Source organism: Ceratotherium simum, chromosome 1 (assembly GCF_057802395.1).
Source record: "Ceratotherium simum simum isolate JZ-2026a chromosome 1, ASM5780239v1, whole genome shotgun sequence".
Lineage (NCBI taxonomy): Eukaryota > Metazoa > Chordata > Mammalia > Perissodactyla > Rhinocerotidae > Ceratotherium > Ceratotherium simum.
The window spans coordinates 104314885-104337886 of NC_141900.1; the positions used below are offsets into that span (position 1 = coordinate 104314885).

The 23002-nt window shown below is 54.0% G+C and overlaps 2 protein-coding genes across 2 annotated transcripts; both read right to left on the reverse strand.

Annotated features, from left to right (window-relative positions):
* Positions 1 to 2067: 2067 nt before the first annotated feature.
* Positions 2068 to 17750, reverse strand: DRC11L (dynein regulatory complex subunit 11 like). The gene is made up of 20 exons (XM_014787619.2): positions 17711 to 17750; positions 15759 to 15777; positions 14754 to 15081; positions 13708 to 13827; positions 13200 to 13385; positions 10962 to 11033; positions 9285 to 9490; positions 8758 to 8842; positions 8164 to 8286; positions 7948 to 8023; positions 7439 to 7545; positions 6498 to 6581; positions 6346 to 6404; positions 5471 to 5553; positions 5185 to 5292; positions 4345 to 4544; positions 3802 to 3888; positions 3346 to 3523; positions 2735 to 2973; positions 2068 to 2172 (listed from the first exon to the last, which is right to left on the reverse strand). The coding sequence occupies exons 1-20, from the start codon at positions 17748 to 17750 to the stop codon at positions 2068 to 2070; spliced, it is 2505 nt and encodes an 834-aa protein (XP_014643105.2).
* Positions 17702 to 22932, reverse strand: H2BK1 (H2B.K variant histone 1). The gene is made up of 2 exons (XM_014787618.2): positions 20177 to 22932; positions 17702 to 18070 (listed from the first exon to the last, which is right to left on the reverse strand). The coding sequence occupies exons 1-2, from the start codon at positions 20306 to 20308 to the stop codon at positions 17834 to 17836; spliced, it is 369 nt and encodes a 122-aa protein (XP_014643104.1). The 5' UTR covers positions 20309 to 22932; the 3' UTR covers positions 17702 to 17833.
* Positions 22933 to 23002: the final 70 nt, after the last annotated feature.

The following is a 23002-nucleotide window of genomic DNA, read 5'->3' on the forward strand; positions in this document are numbered from 1 at the left end:
CAGGCCACAAATAGCCCCAACTGGTCAGCTGTCAGGCCCGGGGAAGGAAGGCCTCAGGCTGGGAGTAGGAACTAGGGAGGAGCCTGGAGAATAGAGTGAGGATGGAGCCCTCCAACTGTGAGCTTCACCCTAAATACATCAGGGTTGAAAGGAACTACCCAGCTGTTGGTGTTCAATCTGCAATTTCACAGGTAAAGGAAAATGGAGCCCAGAGGTGGGAAGTGATTTGCCCAAGATGTGACAACTTGTTGCAGAGCCGGGACTAGAACGGGAGTGGGGGTAGGGGGCTTTCAAGCTGCCATTTTTGCACTCTTTCTCATCTGTCATGTACTTCACCAAGCCAGCCTCCAGCGTCCTGGGCTCTGAGCCCAGATGGAGGGCATGTGGTGCCAGATAATTTTTCCTGCCCTCCCAAATGTCACCACTTAGCCCTGCACCTTCCCCCTCCCAATCCGAAGGGAGGGTTCCACAGTAATGACAGATGACAGAGAGCCCCACTCCATGAGGCATCCCCTCCAGGGGTTCTCTGGAAGACAGGCTTCTGCCCAGGGGAAATAGGGCTCATCCAGGCAGCAACAGAACTCTCCACGCCCATCCTCAGTGCTGACGCCCCCCATGCCCAGCCTAGGTAGGTGCTGACCCCCCCATGCCCAGCCTAGGTAGGTGCTGACCCCCCCAAGCCCAGCCTAGGTAGGTGCTGACCTCCCCATGCCCATCCTAGGTAGGTGCTGACCACCCCCAAGTCCTAGGTGCTGACCCCCACATCTCCCTAGATGACCCCTGGATGTCCCATGGCATCTCTACCTGCCATGGTTAGAATGGGTCTCAGCTGGAGAATGAGAAGGAGGAAGTGGCTCTGCCCATTCAGGCACATTAGGATAATGAGACTACTTTCATTTGGGGAAATAAAAAGGAAAAAAGGGAGAAAAGAAACTCAAAACCCAGCCCTTGGGCTCAGTGGAGCCCCCATTGCCCACCACGGGGCTCTGGGCTTGCTCCAGCCCGATGGTCTCACCTCATGTGGCTCTTACTGCCTTTGCAACCCGGCACAAACCTTGACCTTTATTCACATACTCCTTACACCACTTCTTCTAGGAGAACCCTGGGGATCCCAGCCCTCGGTGGCGTGGTTGCCCCCTGCTCCCCAAGTTCCCTGACATCAACCCCCCATATCTTCTCTCCCCACCAAGGGGGACCCAGAGATGGACTTCCGCCCAGGAGCAGGAGGCTGCATCTCACTCAGCCCCCTGAGGGACAGGCTCTGGGTCAGAGGAAAGAGTGCAGAGCTTGAGCAGGTGGGGGGCAGGGTTCTCCAGAGGAAAGAGGTGAAGACCACTCAGAGAAGGCACTAGGTCTACCAACAGCCCCAGCTCTGGCCACAAATCCTCCCTTTCCCTACACGCTCTCTCTCTAGAGCCCTCTCTCCCACCCCACCCCACCGCTGCCCAAGAGCCCTCACCAACCTGACTTCCAGATACCTTGTAGAAAAAATCCAACCCTAGAGCAGAGGGGACCTTGGAGATTGGCTGGTCCAACCTCTTCTCACCTTACAGGTAAGGAAACTGAGGACCAGAGACAGGAAAGGACTGCCAAGGCCACACTAGGAGTTAGTGCGGATGGGGCTAGAACCAGGGTCTGTGACCTCCAGACTCTTGATTTTTTCTTTTTCTCTACTTCCCGTAGACCTGCCTTCTCCCCTCTCTCCTCTCTCCCTCTCTCCTTCTCTTCCTATTTTTCTCTCTTACATACCTCGAGGAGACAGCTGAGGAGCCAGGACAGGAAAATGACAGGACATAAAAACAGGGGTGGGGTCAGAGGACAGGGATCTGGGAGCCAGAGTGGAGATGGCTGTGAGCGGGTGAGGGCCGGGGCCCAGGAGAGGGTGGGGTGCGAAGTGGAGGCTGGGCACAGGCAGGGGGCACAGAGCAAGGGGCGGGAAACACAGAGATCGACAAAGAGAGCTGGTCCCCGAGCCATCTGGGCGTTTATTCCTCTGCCCCCTGATCCCTTCACCCATGGGGCACTGCCCAGTCCTGCCGCTAATCTCGGACACCCTGGCCTCAGCCATCACTTCCTTTTCTTCTTCTCCTTTGCCAGCTTGGCCTCTTCAGCGTCCTGGTCCTTGCTAAGTTTCATCCTCTTCTTGCCCAGTGGGGTCTTGAAGTACCACTCCTGGGTTGGAGGAGGAGAAGGAAGGATAAGTGCGTTGGAACTGACCCTCGGCTCTGCCTCTTGACCTCACCCCTTCCCGTTTGGTGGATGGGCGTCCTCAACAGCCTTTTCTCCTCCTGGGTCCAGGCATCCTGCTGGAGCCATGGTTTCCCTTGCTCCCCACCAAATACCCCAGCCCACAGTGTCAGCCATTGTCAGGGGCAAGCCCTCCTGCCCCCACCCTGAAGCCCTTCTTCCTGTGCTCCCATAGCCATCCTGTCACCCCTGGGGGTGGGCACTGACTCAGAGGTAGGGGAAGTGAGTGGCAGCTGGTGCCAGAACCAATCATGGGCTCCTAATACAACGTGGCCCCTTCAGGTTCCCACCCTCGAGGAAACCAGGTGAGCTGGTTCTGCCCACTAGTCCTTCCCCATGATGTCTTATTTCCTTCCCAGCTGAACTCCATGGTGGAACAGAGGGAGGGGTCCAAAGTGTGCTGTGGGCCTGGGGCTTTGGAGGGCTGACTCCCTGGCTAATGTCAGCCCACAACCCTCCCTCCTGCCCTCCCCCACAGAAGCCTCACCTTCAGGGACTCCTCCTCTTCCCTGTATACTGGCTCCAGCTTTGCCAGATGCCCCAGGAACTCTGAGGCCACCAGGGGCCGTTTGGACAGTTGCAGGAGCCGCCGCTCGGTCAGCACCGATCGGATGGCTTGGAGAATGTGACCGGGCGTGTAACCATCAGACACCTTGGCCAGGGCACTGAGGTCCAGGCTTTGGGCCACCTGGACTCCCTGGGCCTCTATCATATGCTTCCAGAGCACTGCAGGCATGAGGGGAGGACATGGGGCAGGGAGAGGCAGTGGGCGCCTCTGCCTGTATCTGGAACGAGCTCTGCTTCTGGAGAGCGGCTCTACATCCAACAGCGCCTGTCCTCCCAGGAAGGTAAGGACCATCCTCCCCACTTAACATGGGGAAATGAGACTCCGAGGACCTAAGTGGCCTGTGCATGTCCACAGAGCCAGGCCAGGACCCAGGCCACTGGGCTGCTTGTCTAGCAGCCCTTCCGGAACACCTGGCCATGGAGGTGAGGGCTCAGAGCAGCAGTGGGGTATGGGAAGAAGGCTGGGGAGGCTTTGGTAGGGGTGGTCCCTGGATCCCTTCTCTGGCCTGTACCCACAACCCTGGGCCTCACCAAAGCGAGAAGCATAATCGGGCTGTGGCATGAAGAGGATTCGCTCGTAGGTCCTGCACAGCCCTTTCATCTCAGCCAGCTGCGGCCGGTTGGTGGTCCCTATCAGCATCACACGGTCTCCGGGATTCAGCAGTCGCAAGGCCTTGGCCAGGTCCTTCTTTATTCGCTTTGGGTCCATCTGCACTGGGGAGGGACGGGTAGTGAGATCCGGACATGGTGACTTATCATACGGGCTTCCAAGTTCTCAGAGCACATGCCCACACTCAGCCTCACATGGACCCTGAGAGGCAGACTGGAGAGGCTGTCAGGCCTGCTTTAAGCATAAGGAAATAAGGCAGGAGGAAAACAGGGGACTTGTCCAAGGCCACACAGTAGGTGAGGTTTGGAGTGACTTTAACAAGCCAAAGCCTGCCGGCCTTGACACAACAGGCTCATCCTTCCTGCCCACTCCCTTACCTCCTGCTCTTCTTTTGGGACCCTCTTATAGAAATTCTTCTCAGCATTTCCAATCCAGATCACAGAGGGCTGTAGGAGTCGAGCCACCTGGACAGGTCAGAGAATAGAAACCCGACGTTAGACATCTCTGGGCAAGGGTCACCTCCCCGTCTGGTCCAACCCAGGGTCAGGGCCAGCCTCGGGCAATGGTGGACTGTGGAGCTCCAGCCTCCACTTCCCACATCCTGCCAATTCCACCTCCCAGTCCTTTGCACACCCATCACACCTCAGTGTGAACAGAGTCTCTGCTCTCCCTGGGCAGTGGGGCTGCGTGTTAAGCTTCATCTCTACCATGAAAAGAAACTGCTATGCTCCCCACTTCCTCCACCTCCCCCATCACCAGGGCTTCAGGTATCCACAAGCTCCTGGCAGGGGTTGGTAGGGAGACCTAGCAGCTCCTGAAATCACACCAAATAGGCAGATGGGCGACCTCCTAAGCACAAAGCCCACCCTGCTCTGTTGTCAGTCTGAGAACTAGAAATGCCAAAGTCAGGGGACCCAGACCTTAAAGACTATATGCACTATCATCTGCACCCCGGTCTTGCCAGGATATTTGCCCTGCAGGTTGCCAGGTGACAGGTCAAACAGATTTGCACCGGTTTCTGTACACACAGCCTTGACCAGCATCTTCTTCCCCATGCCAGAAGGGCCCACCAGGAGGATAGAACGGATGAGGGGAGCCATGGAGTGTATATCTGGGGAGCCTGAGAGAGAAAACAGGGGCCAGAGGCAGGCGGTAGGCCAGCAGGAGGCCCGTGGGGGAGACGTTGTATAAGGTGAGGCCAAAGGCCCAGGCTGGGCAGGATGAGGTTCAGATCCTGGCTGCGCTGCCTTCCCCCGCTGTCTGAGCAATGCCCCAGGCCTGCCTGCTGAGAGGGGCAGCCTAGAGGACTTGGAGAGGCTTAGCAATCACAGTTATGGAGAGCCATGTGTGGGTGTGAGGAGGGAGCCTTCTACCTCCTTCCAACGCCCTTCCTGTTTGCCATGCCATCTGCTTCCACCCCTGGATCATGAAGGGGTAGAATTAAAGGGCGTGTGACCAACCGCTTCAGAAAGATTCCTGTCTTCTGGGAACGGGACAGACTATGGGATGTCACTTGGGATTGAGTAAGGGGCTAGAATTGTGGGCTCCTCAGCAGGTCAAGGGCCCACATGTCTTCTGGGGTCGCCCAGTCTGAGTGAGACCTCCTGCAGAGCCGGGGGAAGGCAGGAGGAGTCCAATATGGGTCCATGGCTCCACGGGTGGACCCAGGCTGGACATGCCTGCCTCAGCCACCCTACCCTGCACCCAGGCTCCCAAGAGCCACCTGTCCAGCACTCTTCCCTTTCCCCAGGGCCCCTCACCAAGCCGGAGGACCCCGTACAAGGCCACGTTCTGTCGTATGTCAAACAGGGAAGGCACGGGCAACTTGTTGGCCAAACTCAGAGTGGATCCAAGATAGAGGTAGTCACCTGGGGGGACAGGTGGCCACCTGGTGAGTGGCACCCACTTGGGCAGGGCCAAGAGAGGGAAGCCCTTGAGGAGAAGGTTCACGGCCAAGAGTGGTAGTCAGCCACGGGAAAGGCTATGGCTGGAGGGCCTTGGGCACTGTTTCTCATTCTGGGAGCAGGCTCTGGGGAGGAGTCTCACCAACATAGTCTTTCAATGCCACTGTCTCGCTCTTCTTCAGAAAGCCAGAGATGATGAGCTCTTCAAACAGAGATTCCACGGACCTGGCAGAGGGTGGCACAGAGGGGCCCCCAAGGAGAAAGGGAAATGGAGACAGAGATGAGTGAGGCAGCACTAGGAGCACAAGGAGCAGGGGATAAGGGGCCCTCTTTCTCAACATCCTGTGGTCAAAATTATCGATAGTGCCACTGGACGGCCAGCATCACACTGCCCCCAGAGGGCAGTCTGCCCACAGCAGGTGCTCTGTGGGTTGGGAGGGCTGTGAGAAGGACCAGCATCCTCTGCGACACCCCCTCCATCAGTCTGCTCAGGGTCCAAAGTTCCATCGGAAACCCAGTGGTGTAGGTGACGCATTGCCCTCGTCCTAGAAACCACACTTCACATGTTCACGCTACCGGGAGGGATGGCCATTAACACAGCTAAAATCAGTGTGATCGTGACTTGCTTCACCAGAGAATTGAGTAGAAAAGGACCACTGACAAGTTCTGCAATGCCCCAGAGTGGAAAGTCCAGGGGGAGAGGGCTTTGGTGGGGACAGAGCTGCTTAAGGTAAAGGCTGGAGGGAGAAACAGGAAGGAGGGAGCCTTGAGGACAATACTCCACTCACATCTTATTCTGCATCATCATGTTCAAAGCACTTTCATATGCTTCTATTTGACCCTCACAGCTATATTGTGAGTTTGGCAGGACAGGTACTTGGTTAACGAGGACAGGGAGTCGGGGAGGTTAAGTGACTTTCCCAAGGTCATATACAGCAACAGAACCAGGACCAGAAGTCAGATCTATCCTGGACAAGCGCTTACTCCACCACCTCAGTAAAGTGGAGGGTCTGCTACCTGTTTGAGGTCAGATCTTTTTCCTTCTTCTTCTTCCCAGTTTTGTTCCCAGTCTTTTTCTGGTCGAAAACAAGCACGTAGACAATTGTCTTCTGTTCCTTACCTCCCTACTCTGTGTCCTCCCCTGTCCCAGCCCTAGCCCCTCATCTTGCCTTTGGAGCCTTCCAGGGTCTCCCCTCCTCCCTGTCCACAGCCAGGCGCAGGTTCTTCAGCTCTTGACGCATCAGCTCATCCACCTGGGGGGACAACAGGGAGTGTGGGGGGCAGCCAGTGGCTGGGGAGGACAGGTGGGAGAGGTGAGGATGAAGGCAGAGGTGGAGAAGAGGAGAGGAGCATCAGAGAAGAACGAGCCAAGCCCAGTGAAGGCAGCACGGGTGGCCACCAACCTTCCTACATGCTGTTTTGGAACCCTCAGCTTTTGCATCTCTCACCCCCCCCACTGCCCCCCCCACTCCTCACCCACCCCCACCCCCATCCCCGTACCCTGCCGCACTCAATCCTAATCTGTATCCTGCTCATGAATTAGCCTTGCCCTCAACTGGCTTCGATGTGGGGAGAGGCTCCCAGGATGGACTCGATTGGCTTTCTGTTCAAGCTCCAGACCCACCCTTTAAAGTCTATGGGACCTTGAGCAGTTGTATGACCTCTCAGCCTCAGTTTTTCTTGTGTGTAACATTGAGAAAATCATGTTGCCTACCTCAGGGGTTGTTGGAAATATCACATGATCTAATGCTTCTAAAGTGCACAGCAGGGTGTGGGCACGCTGCAGGAGCTCTTTAAGGTTGCGGGGGATGATGGTGGGTGTGACCTCAGCTCAGCACCCCTCCCTTTCCCTCACACCAGGCTGCATCCACACTCCAGGGGAAAGGGAGACAAGGGAGACAGAGGGGGATGCAGAGGACAGCAGGGACCAGATGGACTGAGACAGAGCTAGGACTATGCACGGAAGGCAGTGCCTAGAGGATGCTACAGTGGATGGGCAGGCTGAGGGCTTGAGGACGAGAGAGAGGACAGAGGGGACAGAGCCTGAAGCAGCTGGAGGCCCTGGTGGGAGGAAGAAGCCTTCAGGAAAGCCCTGAGCCAGCATGCTCACCTGTATCCGGATCTCCTGCTCCACTTCCTTCCTCTTCTCTGCCCGAAGGGTCTCAGCGTCAAAACTCTGATTGGGGTGTACGCTGTCAGACCTGTTCTTCCACAGATCTGACCATGAGAGATGGACAGACGAGTGGAGGTCAGAGTCCCAGGTGTATGCATACACACTCGTACACACACGTGCATACACATGCACGTGGACCAGGAACCTGACCCAGGCTGGTTCCCCTCTCCTCACCTGGTTGCCTGGCACTGCTCCTACCCAGACTGCAGACAGAGGCCTGATCCCAAGGCCTGTGACTGCAGGATTCAGACCCAAACTCATAATGCCCCCCATCCAGAGAATCATACCCCACACCCCTCTCCCCCTTTGGCATTATCCCCTTGGCTTACACACCCACACTGCCGCCTCATGATCCACATAGCCTATGTCCACTTTCCCCATGACCAAGGGTCACCCCAAACCCCTGCAAGGCCCAGACACTCTCTCCCAACCTTCTCGCCTCTTACTTATGTACTCCTCGTGTCCGGCGTTAATCACAGGTATAAATTTGGATGGCAACACTTTCAGCATTGTATCTGCTTCCTAGAATAGAAACAGCCTTTGACCTTCACCCCCTCACCTCCACCTATCACAGACTCTGGCCCTAATTCTCACCTGATCAGCCCTCCTGCATGAATTCCCTCAGACTTTGTCCCTGCCCACTTGGTCCACATGTGCCTTACCCCCTTCCTGGTCTTGTCTTCCTTCTCTTTCTTCTTCTCTTTTTGCTCCTTTTCTTTTTCTTTATTTTTCTCTTGGTCATTTTTTTTGCTCTCCTGGACCTGTGCCTCCAGTTCTATTTTCACCTGTGACCAAGGATGAAAGACATTTTAGAGAAGATCAAGGGGATTTTATAGGAGCAAGAGAACCCAGGGCCTGAGGCTGGGGTGGACCCAGGACTCCCAAGGCCTAGGGTCACTAGTGGGATCCAGATGGCTGAGAGTCCAGAGACCCCACTGGGGTCCAAGAAGAAAGGCACACCAGGTGAAGGAGTGTTCTGATCAGAGCTGCTGCTCTCTCCTGGCCCATGGGGATCTGGACGGTAGTCTCACCAGACAGGTTTCCTTTCCCTGGCCAAGGGTGCCTTCTCCAGCCACAGGTATCCCTCCTCCCCCTGTAGTCTTGCTAGCTATGTATAATTTCTCTGGCCACATCTGCCTCCATTGAGGCTGACCTCTCCCTGTACCCCAATGCCACCCTCAGTTTATACTCAATATTCTCTGTAACCTTAGACTCCACCTGCCACAGAAAATCTCCTGTCCCCACCTCCAAGGTACCTCTTCTGGAGTCTTGTCTGCAAAGATCAGGTAGGATCCACCTAAAGACTCATCTGGATAATCAGGGAATCGGCCAGTAAGGGCACTAAGTGAACATAAGATGATCAGATAGATGGACAGGTGGGTGGCTGGACAGAGGGATGGACAGATGGGTGGATGGATGGGTAGATGGATGGATAGATGGATAGAGGGAAGAATGGGGAAAGATGAAGGGCCGGGGAGATAGAAGAAGAGAGGGAAAGAACGGATAGTTACAGAAGAGAAAGGACAGATTACTCAGGGGGCATTCGCGGATGCTTTTCCCATCTTATTCTGGCATTTTCTCTTCCAGCCAGCGAAATGGGAAGTCATGTGTGGAGATGGTCCTATAGATTGGGGACCCCAGATTTAAGTTGTGTGTCAGGGGAATGGAGGTAGATGGAGAAAAGGGCCCAATCTGGACCAGAAGACAGAACAGGTGTGGGGGACCCTGGGGTGAGGAGGGAAAGGAATTGAGGGTTTGGTCAGCTGAGGCTGGGGACACTAACTGGCACTCGATAAACCACTGTCGGATTTGCTCCTTCATTTTCTCCTGCATGTCGGGCCCCTCTGTCTCTTTGAGAGAATCGTGGGCCTTCACCATCGCCAACTGGAACTCCTCCTCCTTCTCCAGCTGGCGGAGCCTCCGGACATCCTCCCAGAGGCAGGCCTGGGACATGATGCCCAAGCGCTCCACCTGGTTGGGCGAGGGGAGCTGGGGAAGTGGGAGGAAGTCGAAGGACTCAAGAGTGGGAGTCGGGAGGATCCAGCCCCAGGCCTCAGTCACACACACCTGCCCCCACTCATTCCCCAACACACCCGCACACGCGAGGCCTCACATACATACCCACACGGAACAGCGGGCATGCCTGCATCAGGAGAAATTGTGTTTGGAGCCGAAACTCATCTGTGTAAATTACTCTGATAATGAGTTTGCTAGATGCATCCGGGCTGGCCCCCCTGCCCGCCCCTCCCAGCACACCCTCCCCTGTGAGCCTCCAGCCCCAGCCCCCACACACACCCCCACCCCGGCGGCCCGTGTTGGCAGCCGCTCTTGCAGCCACTTTCCCGCCTCATTGGCTCCCAAATGTATTTTAAATATCACTCTGCGCAGAGACAATTACTGAAAACGCTGAGCTCACACTGTTGATGGGCCCGGGCGGCCAGGCTCATTCCTCACCCACCGCCATGCCATGCCCCCCTGCCTCCACCCCACCAAGGCCCGACCCCACCTCCCTCTGCCTGCTCTTGCCTCCTGGGGGTCCAGGTCTCCAGCCCCCAACTCCCATGCAGTGGTCCCTGGCCACTCCCTGCTTCTGAACCCCCCAAGCCTTCTGGTATAGCCATCCTAGCCCTTGTCTCCAATCCCTCTGGTCCCCCAGCCCAGCCCCTTCCCTTTATCAGCCAGGCCTCCACAGGCTCTGCCCCACTGCAAAGCCCTCTCAGGGATCATGACCCTGACCCCTCCGCCATGGTCTTCCTTTCCTAAGTCAGCGGAGACTAGCGGGATGAAAGAGCCATCAGAGAGTATAGGGCAGACAAGAAGCAGGGAGCCGGCCTGTTCACCCCGCCTGTAAACACACTCCGGGGGCTCTGCCCCTCTTACCACCCACACTCCCCAACGAGCACACTCACACTCAGGTTATGTAGTTCACACTTAGCCCTCCTCCCTGCGCAGCAGAGGAGAAGCCAGTCTGGGGCCCCCAGAGCAATTGGGGAGCCTGTGGCCCAAAATGCTCTGATGTGGTGGGGGTGGGTGGCTCCCACTGGCCTTATGGCCTCCTCCCTCTGCTGCGCCCACCTGTGCAGCCTCTCCTTCCAGCTAGGGGCACAGACATGGGGCCCGGGATGCTCTGTGCTACTATTCCTCACCCCGCCCCACATTTGCGATCCGTTCAAGGGCCCTATGAGATGGAGGGGTGGAAAGGGACGTAGTTGGCTGTGGCTTTCTGGTCCTTTCCCCTCTTTCTCAACCAAACCCTGAAGGATCCCTCAACCAGGGTCCCCCAGCCCCGGCCTTGCCCCCTCCACTCATGCCTACCACAGTCCTGAGTGGAGGGAAGTATGGGCAGTGAGGGGCTGTACAGGGCTGCACTCTGGGGAGGGGGTAGAGGGATGAAGAAGAGGGGAGTGGCCTCATGCCCTGGCCAGCCTGGTGCCCCACCTGTGGCCAGAAAGGGACTCACCATGCCAATGAACTCCATCTCCGTTTGCCGGTCCTGCTGAGTGCGCTTCCTCTGCAGGTAACCTTTCCACACCTGGGGGGACAGATGGGCCCAGACACTCCCCACACTGCATTTTTGTAGGGATGTGGTTCTCAGGCTCAGCCCCAGGGGGAGCAGTAGCCTCTCTTGCCAGGAAGGTCTGGCTAGGGGAGATTTGGGGTGGGAGGTGGGGGAGGAGTGCTGGGGAGCGCACCTCCAGGAGGGCAGCTCATGGGCAACTGCCAACCTGAGCAGGAAGAGCCCAGAACAGAGTGGGGGTGGGGAAGCACCCAAGCTGTCCAGTTCCCAGGCTTCGTTCCCTCAGGGCCCCCCAGGAATTCCTCTTCATCTCCACCCTCTCACCTGCTGTGTCTTTGGAGGCACAGATCAGAGTGGAAGTACCACCTTCTCCAAGTGGCGCTCCCCACTCCCGTGGCTCAGAATTCCCATAGCATTTGGAGTAAGTAAGTACTTGATCCCACCCAGGCACATATACATCAGCTCTATAAGGACCATGGAGCTCCCCTAATTAATTCCTACATTTTCGACACAAGGAAACTTGGGCCAGCGACAAGACATGGCCTCTTCCAGGCCCAAGAGCTGGTCAGTGCAGAGCTGAGACCAAGGGCCAGGTCTCCTGACTCCTCGCCGAGTGCTCTTCTCCCAGGCCCCTCTCAGGCTGGCCACTCTCAGGCCCGTGGACAACCTAGTATTAGTGGGGTGGAGAGCAGGGCTCTGGCAGAGGGAGGCAGGGCCGGTACCCTATGCGGTCCTTTCCATTCCCTAACAATGCCTCAGTAAGCAGGCTCTGGACCCGCACCCCCCCACCCCCCCTCTTGTCCTGACTTCGTCCTCCTGCTCCTGTGACTAGCACAGGAAACGCACACAATGACTAAGTTAACACATTCTTTCCTTTGATTAGCCTACCAGAGAACTCAAAGACTGCACAGCAGTATTTCCATACCCTTGATGTCTGGCAACAGGGACAAAATAACTTGCTTTGGCTCTCACGGGGAAGAGGGGCGCTATCTTTGGGTCCAACCTTCCTTCTCAAAAGGCTTGCTTTTGCAAGCCCTGCAGGTGAGGACCTCCTCCTCATCTGTGGGGCAGCCAGACATCGGTATGGTCACCCAAATGCAGAGGCTCCGATCGGGATGCTCTGCGTACTAATTAATAATCTAAAAATCTATCCCATTTGGAGAGGATATATCTTCTCAGGCTTGATGATTGTTAGTTGGTTGGTTTGCTTTTTGTTTTTGGTAGGAAGTGGTTCTAAGTTTCCTGTATTGGGCTAGCAGACAAGTTTTTGAGACACTGGGACTTGAGAGAGAGAAGATGGGAGAGAAGACTGATTCAAGAAAGATTTAGCCCCATGTCAGCAGTTCTGGGCCTGTTTCTGGAAAGAAAAGGTGGCAAGAGACTTCCTGTGACAGGGCAGGGCCATTGGGTCACAGGAGGAGAGCGTTCCCTTTCTGCACTGAAATTTTCCTAGAAACCCTCCAGTCTCACCCAGCTGGTAACCACTACCGCCTGGAGTGGGCCTGTGTTAGCAGCATCTTGGGGAGTGACAGAGAGGCCACACCACACACTGGGGAGGCCAGGAAGGGCTCAGAGGCATGGAATGGCAGTTCAGAGCAGAGAAGAGGCATGACCACCAGAACAGTATGAAGCACAGGGAAACCTCAGGATGGGGCTGTGTTTTGAGCAGTGAGGCAGGATGGGGTGTGATTGTGTTATTTCCACGTTAAAGTAAAGCATGTCCCCAGATGGCACAGACCTTGAGGACACTTGGATCACATCAGTTCTCAAACTCTTATTTGTTCATCATGTTTCCTTCTGCCTCAGCTGTCAGGAGGCTCGGGACCCATTTTAGTGACTCATTTTTAACATGAGTTAAAATAAGTCTTAAGAGTTTCTGGAATGATCATCTACTCTGTTCTGCTACCTTATTATGGATCTTTCTCCCCTAATTTTAATGATCTTTCTGTTTCTAGGGTTTTTATGGTATCCCACTTCAAGTCCTTTTGGGGGTAGCAATGTAGAATAAATAATAACAAATAAGACACATGGTTATTGACTGATTAAGGTCCCTAGTTTAGGATCTAGTTGTGGGGCAACAGAATCCAAGCACGTGCATCTCTGTCGTCAATTGCTGAGCTGGGCATTCTTCCCGGAGGAGGGGACTCTACCCTGACCTTCCTCCTAGGTGCCAGGGGTTACCTTCTGTATAGTGATAGCTGCTTGGTCCTGACTGAACTTGTGCCGTCCCTCCTCCCAAATCTTCCGATCCCGCTCCTCCTCTCTCCGAATCTCTCGCATAAAGGTGGCTCGGAGCCGGCCTTGCCTGGCCCGCTCGGCCCTTTGCAGTAGGGTTACGGCCTCAGTCCGGTGCATTTCTGGAAATCTCTGGCCAGAGCAGGGGCAAAGGAGCAGGAGGAGATGAGAGGGGGCTTGCGTCCTAGCAGGCAGCTGGGATACCAGCCGCGAAAGGACGTGCTGGGGGCTTGATCCTCCCGGGGCATCTAGGTGCCGACCTCTGTCCCCCTACCTTGGTGTTGGAAGGCTAAAGGAGCACAAGAGCAGCCTTGAAGGGGGCCAGGGATTACCCACAGAGCACTCGGAGGTGGGTCTAGGGCAACGCAGGGCCTCTCTGCATCCTGGAGGGTGGCAACTCTGTTCTGGGAGCCAGAGTCTGAGAGGAGTCTGGGAAGGTATCTCCTGGACTTACTTCCTCGGAGGACACTGGCTCCATTCTGGACAGGATCTCTGCCAGCATCAGCCCTCGCTCCCTCAGAATGCTGGACTGCTCCAGCAGGAAGTATTTGGGGATTGGAACCTCCAGGTCTGCCTTTGGGGAAATATGGGGGAAGGAGGGTCAGGAATCAAAAGCTGGGCCATCGGACTGATCCATTACCATTTTCAGCTGCTCACGCAGACCCTGGTGCTGTTTTCCTCCATCCTAGAGCCCTGGGGTGGGAAATTTACAGGTTATGGGCAGATCACCCAAAGGGCTATCCCTCTCTTCTCCTGCCCTCACCATGTGGCCAGAGTTGAATTCTGGAGGATCATGGTAGGTAAAGGGCAGTGGTCTGAAACCTGGCTGTGCATCAGAGTCAACTGGGAAGTCTTAAAATGCAGACTCCTAGGCCCTCCCCAGACTACCACATCAGAATGGCAGAGGCTGGAGAATCTGTTTGTTTTTTCAAGTCTACAGCTGAGTCTGATGCAGCTGGTCTGGAGAACTTTGAGACTGTCTTGGACATGGAGCAGTGAACCATGACCTCAGGGCAGAGTAGAGGCCAGTGCAGAAGCTCTGTGCTCTGGAACTTCCCAGTGCATACAGATCACCTGAGAGTCTTGTTAAAACACAGATGCAGATTAGTGGGTTTCAGGTGCAGCCAGAGATTCTGCATTTCTAACAACTCCTAGGTGATGCTGATGCTGCTGGTCCACAGACCACACTGAGGAGCAAACATATAGAGGACTCTCTTCACCAATCCCCAGTCATTCCTGCGTCTCGCCAGCCACCTCCTAACTACTTGCCTGCACCGCCAGGTTCCTGAAGCCCTTCTCCTGAGACCAAATCCCATCCCCTGATCTGCCCTGGCCTCCTTCCTTTGCAGATGTCCCAACGCCAGAGGTGTCGGTGGGAGGTCCAAGTCAGCCCTCATCCTCCATCAGCTGTCAGGGGCGTGGCTCCGTGTCAACAGGAGGTCAAGGCCAACCCCCACCCCCAGCTGGCGTGGGCTTGGCCCCACGCCATGGCCTGCGCACCGGTGTGAGTTTGAGGTCCTGCAGCACGTGGTCCAGACAGTGGCTCTCACACAGGTCGGCGCGCACCAGATCATCCTTGAGCTCCAGCACGCGGCCCGCCACACTGTCCAGCAGGCGCCGCAGCAGCCGCCGCTTCTGTGGCTGCAACACCTGGTCGTAGAGGGTATCGAACTGGCGCAGCAGCCCCAGGTAGTACAGGTAGAGCACTGAGAGCCTGTACTGGAAGGACTGCCGCTCCCGGTCAGGCACGGGGTCGAGCAGGGGCTGCTCTCGGTCCAGCAGCTCTTGCAGGGTCACATGGGAGGAGTCCCAGAGGCGTTGATAAGCCCTGGAGAAGAGGCAGTGTGCACCAGGGTGCTCTGAGGCTGGGAGGAGGGGGGACAGTCGACAGGGGAGATGGACGCTGATCTTTTGAGGAGTGTGAACTTGGGGTTCCAGAAAGTGTAACGTTAAGGTTACTCATGGTGTCAAAGTGAAGTTCAGTGAAGTGAGGAGTCCTCGGCGGGGAATGAGATGGTAGTCACAGTGTGCACACTGGGGCTTAGAGAAGGTGTGAGACTGGGGTCACTGGCGGGAGGTAGTCTGCTGATGGATTGGCAAGAAGAATGAAGAGTGGGCATGGCCTTTAGGGGCTCCCTCTAAGGAGGGCTTTTGGAGTTAGCAGACAGTCGGTCCTTTAGGGTGAGGGTGCAGCCCAGGGGTGCTGCAATGGTCTGGGATGGTGGATGGGAAGTGGGGGTGAGGGATGACTGTAGAGAAAGGTCCCTTCCCCAGAGCAAAGCCCTGGTTCTGGAATGAATAGTCCTGGGGAAGTCGGAAGAGCGAAAGCTGACCACAGGCAGGAGCAGCCATGGTGGCTGTGTGAATGGCTGGGGCCCAGCACAGAACCTCCCTCTCCCCACCAGTCCTTCTCCCCCTCCTTCGGCCCCAGCCTGACAGCACCAGGGAAGCACTTTGCTCTTTGCTGTCCCTGACCTGGGGTTTCCGCTCCAGCCCCTCACTCACCGCTCAGACATGGTGCCCACTCCTCACGCTGCCCTTTGTGAGCTGGTGGTGGATTCCACAGAACCTCTGTGATTCCACCCTGACTCCACCCCCCAAATCCAGAACAGCCCTCTTTTAAGAGTTCTGTCCCTTTGTCCCAATGTTCTAAGGCAGTGAGGGGAGGGGGCTGCAGGTGCAGGATTGGGGACACATCTCAGAGGACATCCTGGAGGCAGCAAGCTGGAGGGAGGGTGGAAGCCTTGGAAGGTTAGGGCAGGGTGTGGTGTCAGCTGTGGCTACTTTTCTGGTGAGGATCAAATGAAAGCATGGTCTCTGTCTGAAGTCACCCTGTAACTGTGAGGCTCTGGGTGAACACGGGTCCTAAAGGCGTTACTCTGACTGCACTTCTCAGTGGGAGGAATGCTGTATTCCTTAATTCAGACCCAGCCTCCTTTACTCTTGTATACGACTGTCCTGGAGGCAGCTGTGATGCGAGGGGAGAAGGGCCTGGAGTTGGGGTGGGAAGGCCTGGGCTCACACTCTGAGGTCACAACTTATTCCTTGAAGTGAGCATAAGCAGACCTGAATCCCTGGGCCTGATGGCAGTTCACATGGTTCGTGTGAACTATACCATGTAAGGAATGACTTGAGAGTGTAATGGACAGGACTCAGTGGTGATTGGGGCTCATTGCAAGCCTTCTGTGGGTTTCCCCATCACTGCTACAGGCTCAGGAGACCATTCTTCAGAAAATACAAAACATCACATCCTGACTCTGGTCAGCTGGGGGTGACCCTTTTGGCTCAGTGTTAAGTAGGACTTATGAATAAATAAATATATAAGGCACAGGGTGAAGGAAAAGCGGAAGAAGGGAGGCAGCAGCAAAGCGGAGCGAGAGACGAGGCGTTCTTGCATTTTAGTGTGCATGCAAATTACCTGAGGATCTTGTCAAAATGCAGATTCTGATTCCACAGTCTGAGGTGGGGCCCAAGACTTTGCATTTCTAACAAGCTCCCAGGCATATAGATGCTGCTGGTCTCCAAATCACATCTTGAGTAGCAAGTATGAAACACAGTGGGAGTGGGGAAGAGCCGAGGCTCAGGGGCAGATCTCCTTCCAGTTGTGGGACCAAAACGTGGATAATCAGTACTCATCTCATGGCATGTCCACGTTAGGCTTGACGTATGAGAAAATGCATGGGAAGTATGTGGGACTGCATCCCAGTGTGAGCCGTTATTACAGTGAGCCTTTTCAGTACACGAAGTTGAAGGCGACAAGCTGAGTCTATGCAGTTACGAAGGGAACATAAAGGATTCTGGATTTGTTCACTAAATCCCACCCCTTCACCCCACCCTCAAAGAGCATGGGAGAGAATTTATGGGTCATATGCTCACGAGATAGAACAGAGGCCGAATGAGAGAGAAAACGCAAATGTGGCTGAACGTTAAGTGGTGAATCTAGGTGAAAGACATGCAAGTGGTCACTGTACTTTCTTGCAATTTTTCTGAGGGTTTTTGAGATTTTTCAAAATCAAATTGGGGAAGAAAAGTTAGGTCTAAAAAACATTCCCACCAGTTTGTTCTGAAATTAAGGGGAAGAAAATGTTGGCGGAAAATAAAAACATCTTCTAGATCCCCGCAGGTTATTTAGAAGCTGGTTTGGGCTTCCCGTTTTGTATCTTGAAGAATAGATCTGTGTAGCCCCTGCGCCCAGCACAGGACAAAAATGATAGTTTGCCAGAAATGGTATCACAAAACCATGGGCTGGAAGAGTAACACACGTGAGGAATTTCTGGCCCAGAGAGGCTGGGATGGAAACAGCTGGCAGCAGATGCAAGATTCTAACCCAGATCCCAAGTCCTACTTCAGCTCACTACCAATTAGACATCTGTACGTTTACAAAGCACTATCAGTATCCTTCATGGGGTACACCTAGAAAGCAGTTTTTAAAAAGTATGAATGTGTTATTATTCCACCTTGGTAGCCATAAAAGGTGACGATATCCTTGCCCCACATCACACCTGGCCTTCACATATCCCTTTTGCAAATCACCACAGTGCACGGGAGCAGTTCACCCTTTATTAATGTTAGGCCCTGGGTCACTTGGAGCTGGTGTACTTGGTGACGGCCTTGGTGCCCTCAGACACGGCGTGCTTGGCCAGCTCCCCAGGCAGCAGCAGACGCACAGCCGTCTGGACTTCCCGGGATGTCAGTGTGGTTCGGCCCGAGTACTGGGCCAGCCGGGCAGCCTCACCGGCCAGCCGCTCAAACACATCATTCACAAATGAGTTCATGATACTCATGGCCTTGGAAGAGATGCCGATGTCTGGGTGCACCTGGAGAAGCAGCAGAACCACTCTGTTAACCAGGAGGCTCTGTCTGGCGCCGCAAGCCCCAGCCCCAAGTTGGGGACTTCAGGAAGCTGGAGGCAGAACTGCTAGGCCGCCTCACTAGCATCTTCCCAGAGGCCAAGAGACAGCAAGAGGGATTTGTTTTTTCTACTATATCCAAATTAAAGTTTCTCCCAACCACAAAAAATAACTAAATGCTATTACGTTCCTTGTATAAGCACAGATAAACATCTATCTTTGACAAATGGAATCAGTTACACAGCATTTTGCCTTTTTCATTTAATTTATTTGCATAGTACTCCGTTGTATAGATGAATCAGTGTATACCACCATTCCTCTCTTAATGGACATTTACGGCTTTTGCTTGTTTTTTTGCTATTAGATTGTGTTATAGTAAATACACGTCTTTGAACATTTGTACAAGCATGATGAAGGTTCTTCCTAGAGGTGGGACTGCAGGGGTCAAGGGTTTGTGCACTTAACTTAGTAGATTATTACCAAATTTCTTTCCAGAGAGCACACTTATATCACACAACCTCAACACCAGACTAAGAGTTAGGAGACCTGGGTTCTGTGGCTGTACTGTGAATCACTGTATGACCTCGAATAAGGCACTTTCCTCTGGGCCTCAGTTTCCTCTTCTGGCCCACAAGCTTTTGAACTAGGTGATCTCTAGTAAAACAAATGGTAGGCACCTGATAACAATCCTAAACTGTGAGTAGGCAGACATTGTTTCTCTGTAAAGTGGGAGATAAGTGACTGCCCAACAATGTATATCAAGCCAATGTTGGAGACAGAACTAGAACTCAGGCTCCTCCTGCCCAGCCACACGCTCTCCCCACCACCTCTGGACACCACTGACAGCAAGAAATTTGAGCCAGTATGAGGCTGATTTAGCCTAAACTTGTGTTGTCATCGCATTCTGGTCTCCTCAGGTTGGGGTGAAAACAGTAAGTTTTGCAGTGCATGGGTAACTTGCTCAGCAGCTCTCCTCTGTGAGTCCAGTCCCGTCCAACCCTTCCCTCACAAGTTTTGAGCCCCAAAGTTAGGCTAAGCTGCAGGGCTCACTAATACCCGCTCCCACCCCACTTTCTTCAGGACACTGGAGTCTGTCCTCTGGTGCTGCCATTTCGGCCAATCCATCCCTCCTCACCCATGCATTCCCGAGACCCACGTTGTCAGGTCACTAAAACTGCTAATAGGATTCAGACTGGAGACAGGTTCCACCTCTGAGATCTAATCTAATGGAGGGGTAAGAATCTGAGGCAGGTTAGAGAGACCCAGGGCAGGCAACATAGCTACCCAGCCTCCTCCTGACCCTGGCTCTGCTGACAGGGCACAGACTTTGAGGCCAGGTTGCCTTGGATCCTCCAGACACACTGGTTTTTGGGTACCCATCAGTGCCCAAAAACGTCAGTGTGCGAGTCCCAGGAGTAGATGCTTCCCACAGGTGCTCTGGTAGGCTGCATGAACAGAGAGCACCTGTGGGTTCAGGGGTGGAAGATTGCGAGGGGGTTGCCCACAGCGAGGGGGGCCTGACCTCTGCTGCTGTCAGGTCATGTGACTCAGTCAACTCAAGATAATTGAGCTTCAGGTCCTTCATCTATAAGGGAGACCAACCCCTTAGCTCCTGAAAGACTGGGTGCCACTCGTCTGGAAGGCCTTTCCCAAGACTTCAGTTTACAAGAATTGCTCCTCACTCTAGCCACCAGCTAGTACTATCTTGTTTGTACCATAATGTGTTTGGCACCTGATCACCTTCAGCCCAGCACTTTCTTGTGGTCCTCCTTGTCTTAATTATGTCCCACTTGGCATTCCACATGACCATCTTTCTGTCCAAAACCCTGTAAGCCTCTGGACTGTGGGAGCATGCTTTAAACGTCTCCTGCACGTCACAGGTGCAAGACAGATACCGAGAGGTGTAGGGACCTCCAAGATCAAGTGTGACCACCTTAAGAGGGACACGGCATACCTGAGGCCACTCGCCTCAGCGCCAGGACTAAACTGAATCCCAACTCTCAGTCCAGCACTCTTTCAAGGCTCTTTTGCCAGTACATTCCACACACACACATGCTAGCTCCCCACGCTCACCTGCTTCAGCACCTTGTAGATATACATTGAGTAGGTTTCTTTGCGCCGGCTACGCTTTTTGAACTTCTTGTCTCCAGGACTACAGCCCCTTCGGCCCCCAGGGTGATGCTGCTGTCCATGCTCAGTGCTCATCCTCCTGCTCCTCCTAACAGCCGCCTTCTCCTCCTTGGGGCTGCTTTTATGAAGTCAGCTGCCCACCAGGTGGGGCTGGGAGCCAGCACCTGGGATGGAGGGGTAGGAGGGGTGGGGCTTGGCCCAACCCTATCCAGAACATGCTCTGGGTTAAGCTTGAGAGACTAATTGCTCCCTCCTCTCCCCCTCGTGATTTCCCGTCTTGGAATAAGAAACCCTACAGCAGCCCCGTCCTTCACCGGATCGTCTCCCAATGTATTACACACTTGTTAGAGTTCACACACCACCAAATCATGCCATGCAATCAGTCAGCATGGCTCAGCTCGACAAGGCATGGCTCAAAGTGCTGGGGAGCGTCAGGAGGAACACAAGGCACGCTTCCCCCACAGAGCCCTACAATACAGCTGAAGAGACAAGACTGGTTCACATCAAACAATTAAGGCAGAGTAAAAGGGCTAAAGCATGTGGTAGGGACAGAGTTGACAAAAGAAAAATCACTGAGGGCTGCAGTAGCCAGAGGAGGCTTCATGGGACAGATGGGGATTTGAAGCTGGTCTTGTAGGATGGGTACAATTTAAGTGGGGAGAAGGGAGGAAAATTTAATTGGGAAGAATGGGAGAAAGATAAACGGTGTGAAAAGCAGAGTGGAATCAACAGGTGCAGAGTAGTGAGGCTTGGACTGAAGGCAGAAGATGGAGCAGAAGGCTGAGCCTAGACGAGTGTCGGTGGCAGGAAACCACAGGGGGAGGGTCTAATAGGGAAGGGCTTTGGGCAGACCAGAGGAAGCCAGAGGAGAGAAACACATGCCCTCCATAAAAGCAGATGACGCGGGGTCCTGTGGAAGTCAGCAGCAAAGGGAAGAAAAAGGCAGCTGTTAAATGGAGAAAGTTAGTTGTCTCCCTTTGCACCTATGTGTCAGCAAGTATTTCAGGTTCTTGAATGCTATGATTAAAGAAACCTGGAGCAACATGGAAAGTACAGGCTGGCGGAAAGTGCGTTTTCCCAGTCAGGAAGAGCTGGGGAAGAGGACTGAAGACAAGCACCACCTGTCACTGGGGGAAAGTGAGCCTGAGCAACCACCTCACTCAACTCACCTCTCCACCCAGTTCTCAACATTGGCCACATCTTACGTGCTGGGTTTAAGAGAACCTGGAGGGCAGTTCTTAACCCAAAATAAGGCACTGCTAATTTTAGGCATTTGTAGCAATACATATTTTGTGGGCTTTTTAAGCATTCCTAAAATTTCTGATTGGCTTTTTTTTTGGACAGGCTGACTAGCTTACTTCCATTCCCCAGGTTCTGAAGCTCTCCCATCCCTTAGCACCTCAGGCACACTACCCTGGAGACCCCAACCGACTTGAATGGGAGTTCTTAACAATATACCCAGGCCCTCCCTTGGCTGAAGTAGCAGGAGCTCTCCTCTGTTCCCATTCTCCCCACAACCAAGTCTCTGGATACTCAGGACTGACAGGCCATTTTGCTCCGGGACCCACTTAAGGCACAAAGCAGCAAAGCCAGGCCCCATGTGGCTGGCGCGCAGAGGAGCCGCAGCCCCTCGTCCAGCCTCGGCAGCTCAGGCTCAGCTGTAGCTTCTCACCTTATGCTCTTACTGTTCCCTCTGCCCAAGGAAGCTCTTGGACTTTACAGCCATCCGAGAAGATCCTACTCATCTTTCAAGTTAGAGCACCAACCCCACCTTTCTGGGCAGCTACCCACTAGAGACTTCCTTCCCCTTTGAATCCTGCTGTGTATCCTGCTACCTAAGTCACAATTTAGCATCTGATCTATATGCCCCTTCTGTCTTGTTCTCTAGTCTTGTCAGCTTTTCTGTTAGATCGTGAGCTCCTTGGGGGTTTAGACACCATCCGGGACATTTTTGTTTTACGTAGTCTTAGATGTACCATAATGAACACTGAAAAATCATGGCTGTGTATGTTTTCCCACAGGGATGGCTGCTGAGGTTTCAGAAGTGGAGTGATGAATCCACATCGGTAAGGATGGCCACTGGTGTGCCTGGTGGCACAAAGGCTGGAAGTGCTGTTCAAGTTCAGACAGGCTATGCAGAGACCTGGATTGGAAGTAAATTAGTGCTAATTAAGGTTTTGGACAGGTAAAATAATAAAATTTCCTGTATCCCACTAGCAACAGTGGTTCACAAACTTCAGTATGAAAACGCAGACTCCTGACCATTTCTGCATCTCTCCCATCTCACCAAATGGAATCAATAGGTCTGGAGCCCAGGAATCTGCATTTTTAACAAGCTTCCCAAGTGTTGTGGTGCAGGTGGCAGCAGGATAGCCTTAGACCACTCTGAAAAACATGCTCCAGGAGAGTGGTTCTCAAAGTGCGGCCCCACCCCAGGAGCATCAGCATCACCTGGAAACTTGTTAGAAATGTTATTTCTTGGTCTCCCCCGAGACCTACTGAACCAGAAACTCTGAGGCAAGACCCAGCAATGTGACCTAACGAGTCCTCCAAGTGATTCTGATACATGTTAAAGTTTGTGAACCACTGGCCTAAGACAAGGCAAAATTTCAAATCAGAGAGTTCTTCCAGCTCCTATAGACTAGTCTTCAGTCCGCATCCATCCCACCGAACCCGCCCCAGCTCTTGCTGAGGGGAAGTGAATGTTGGCACTGCAAGCAGGAGGGGAGCAAAGGGCCCAGAGAGACCTGAGAAAGAAGGTAGGGACCA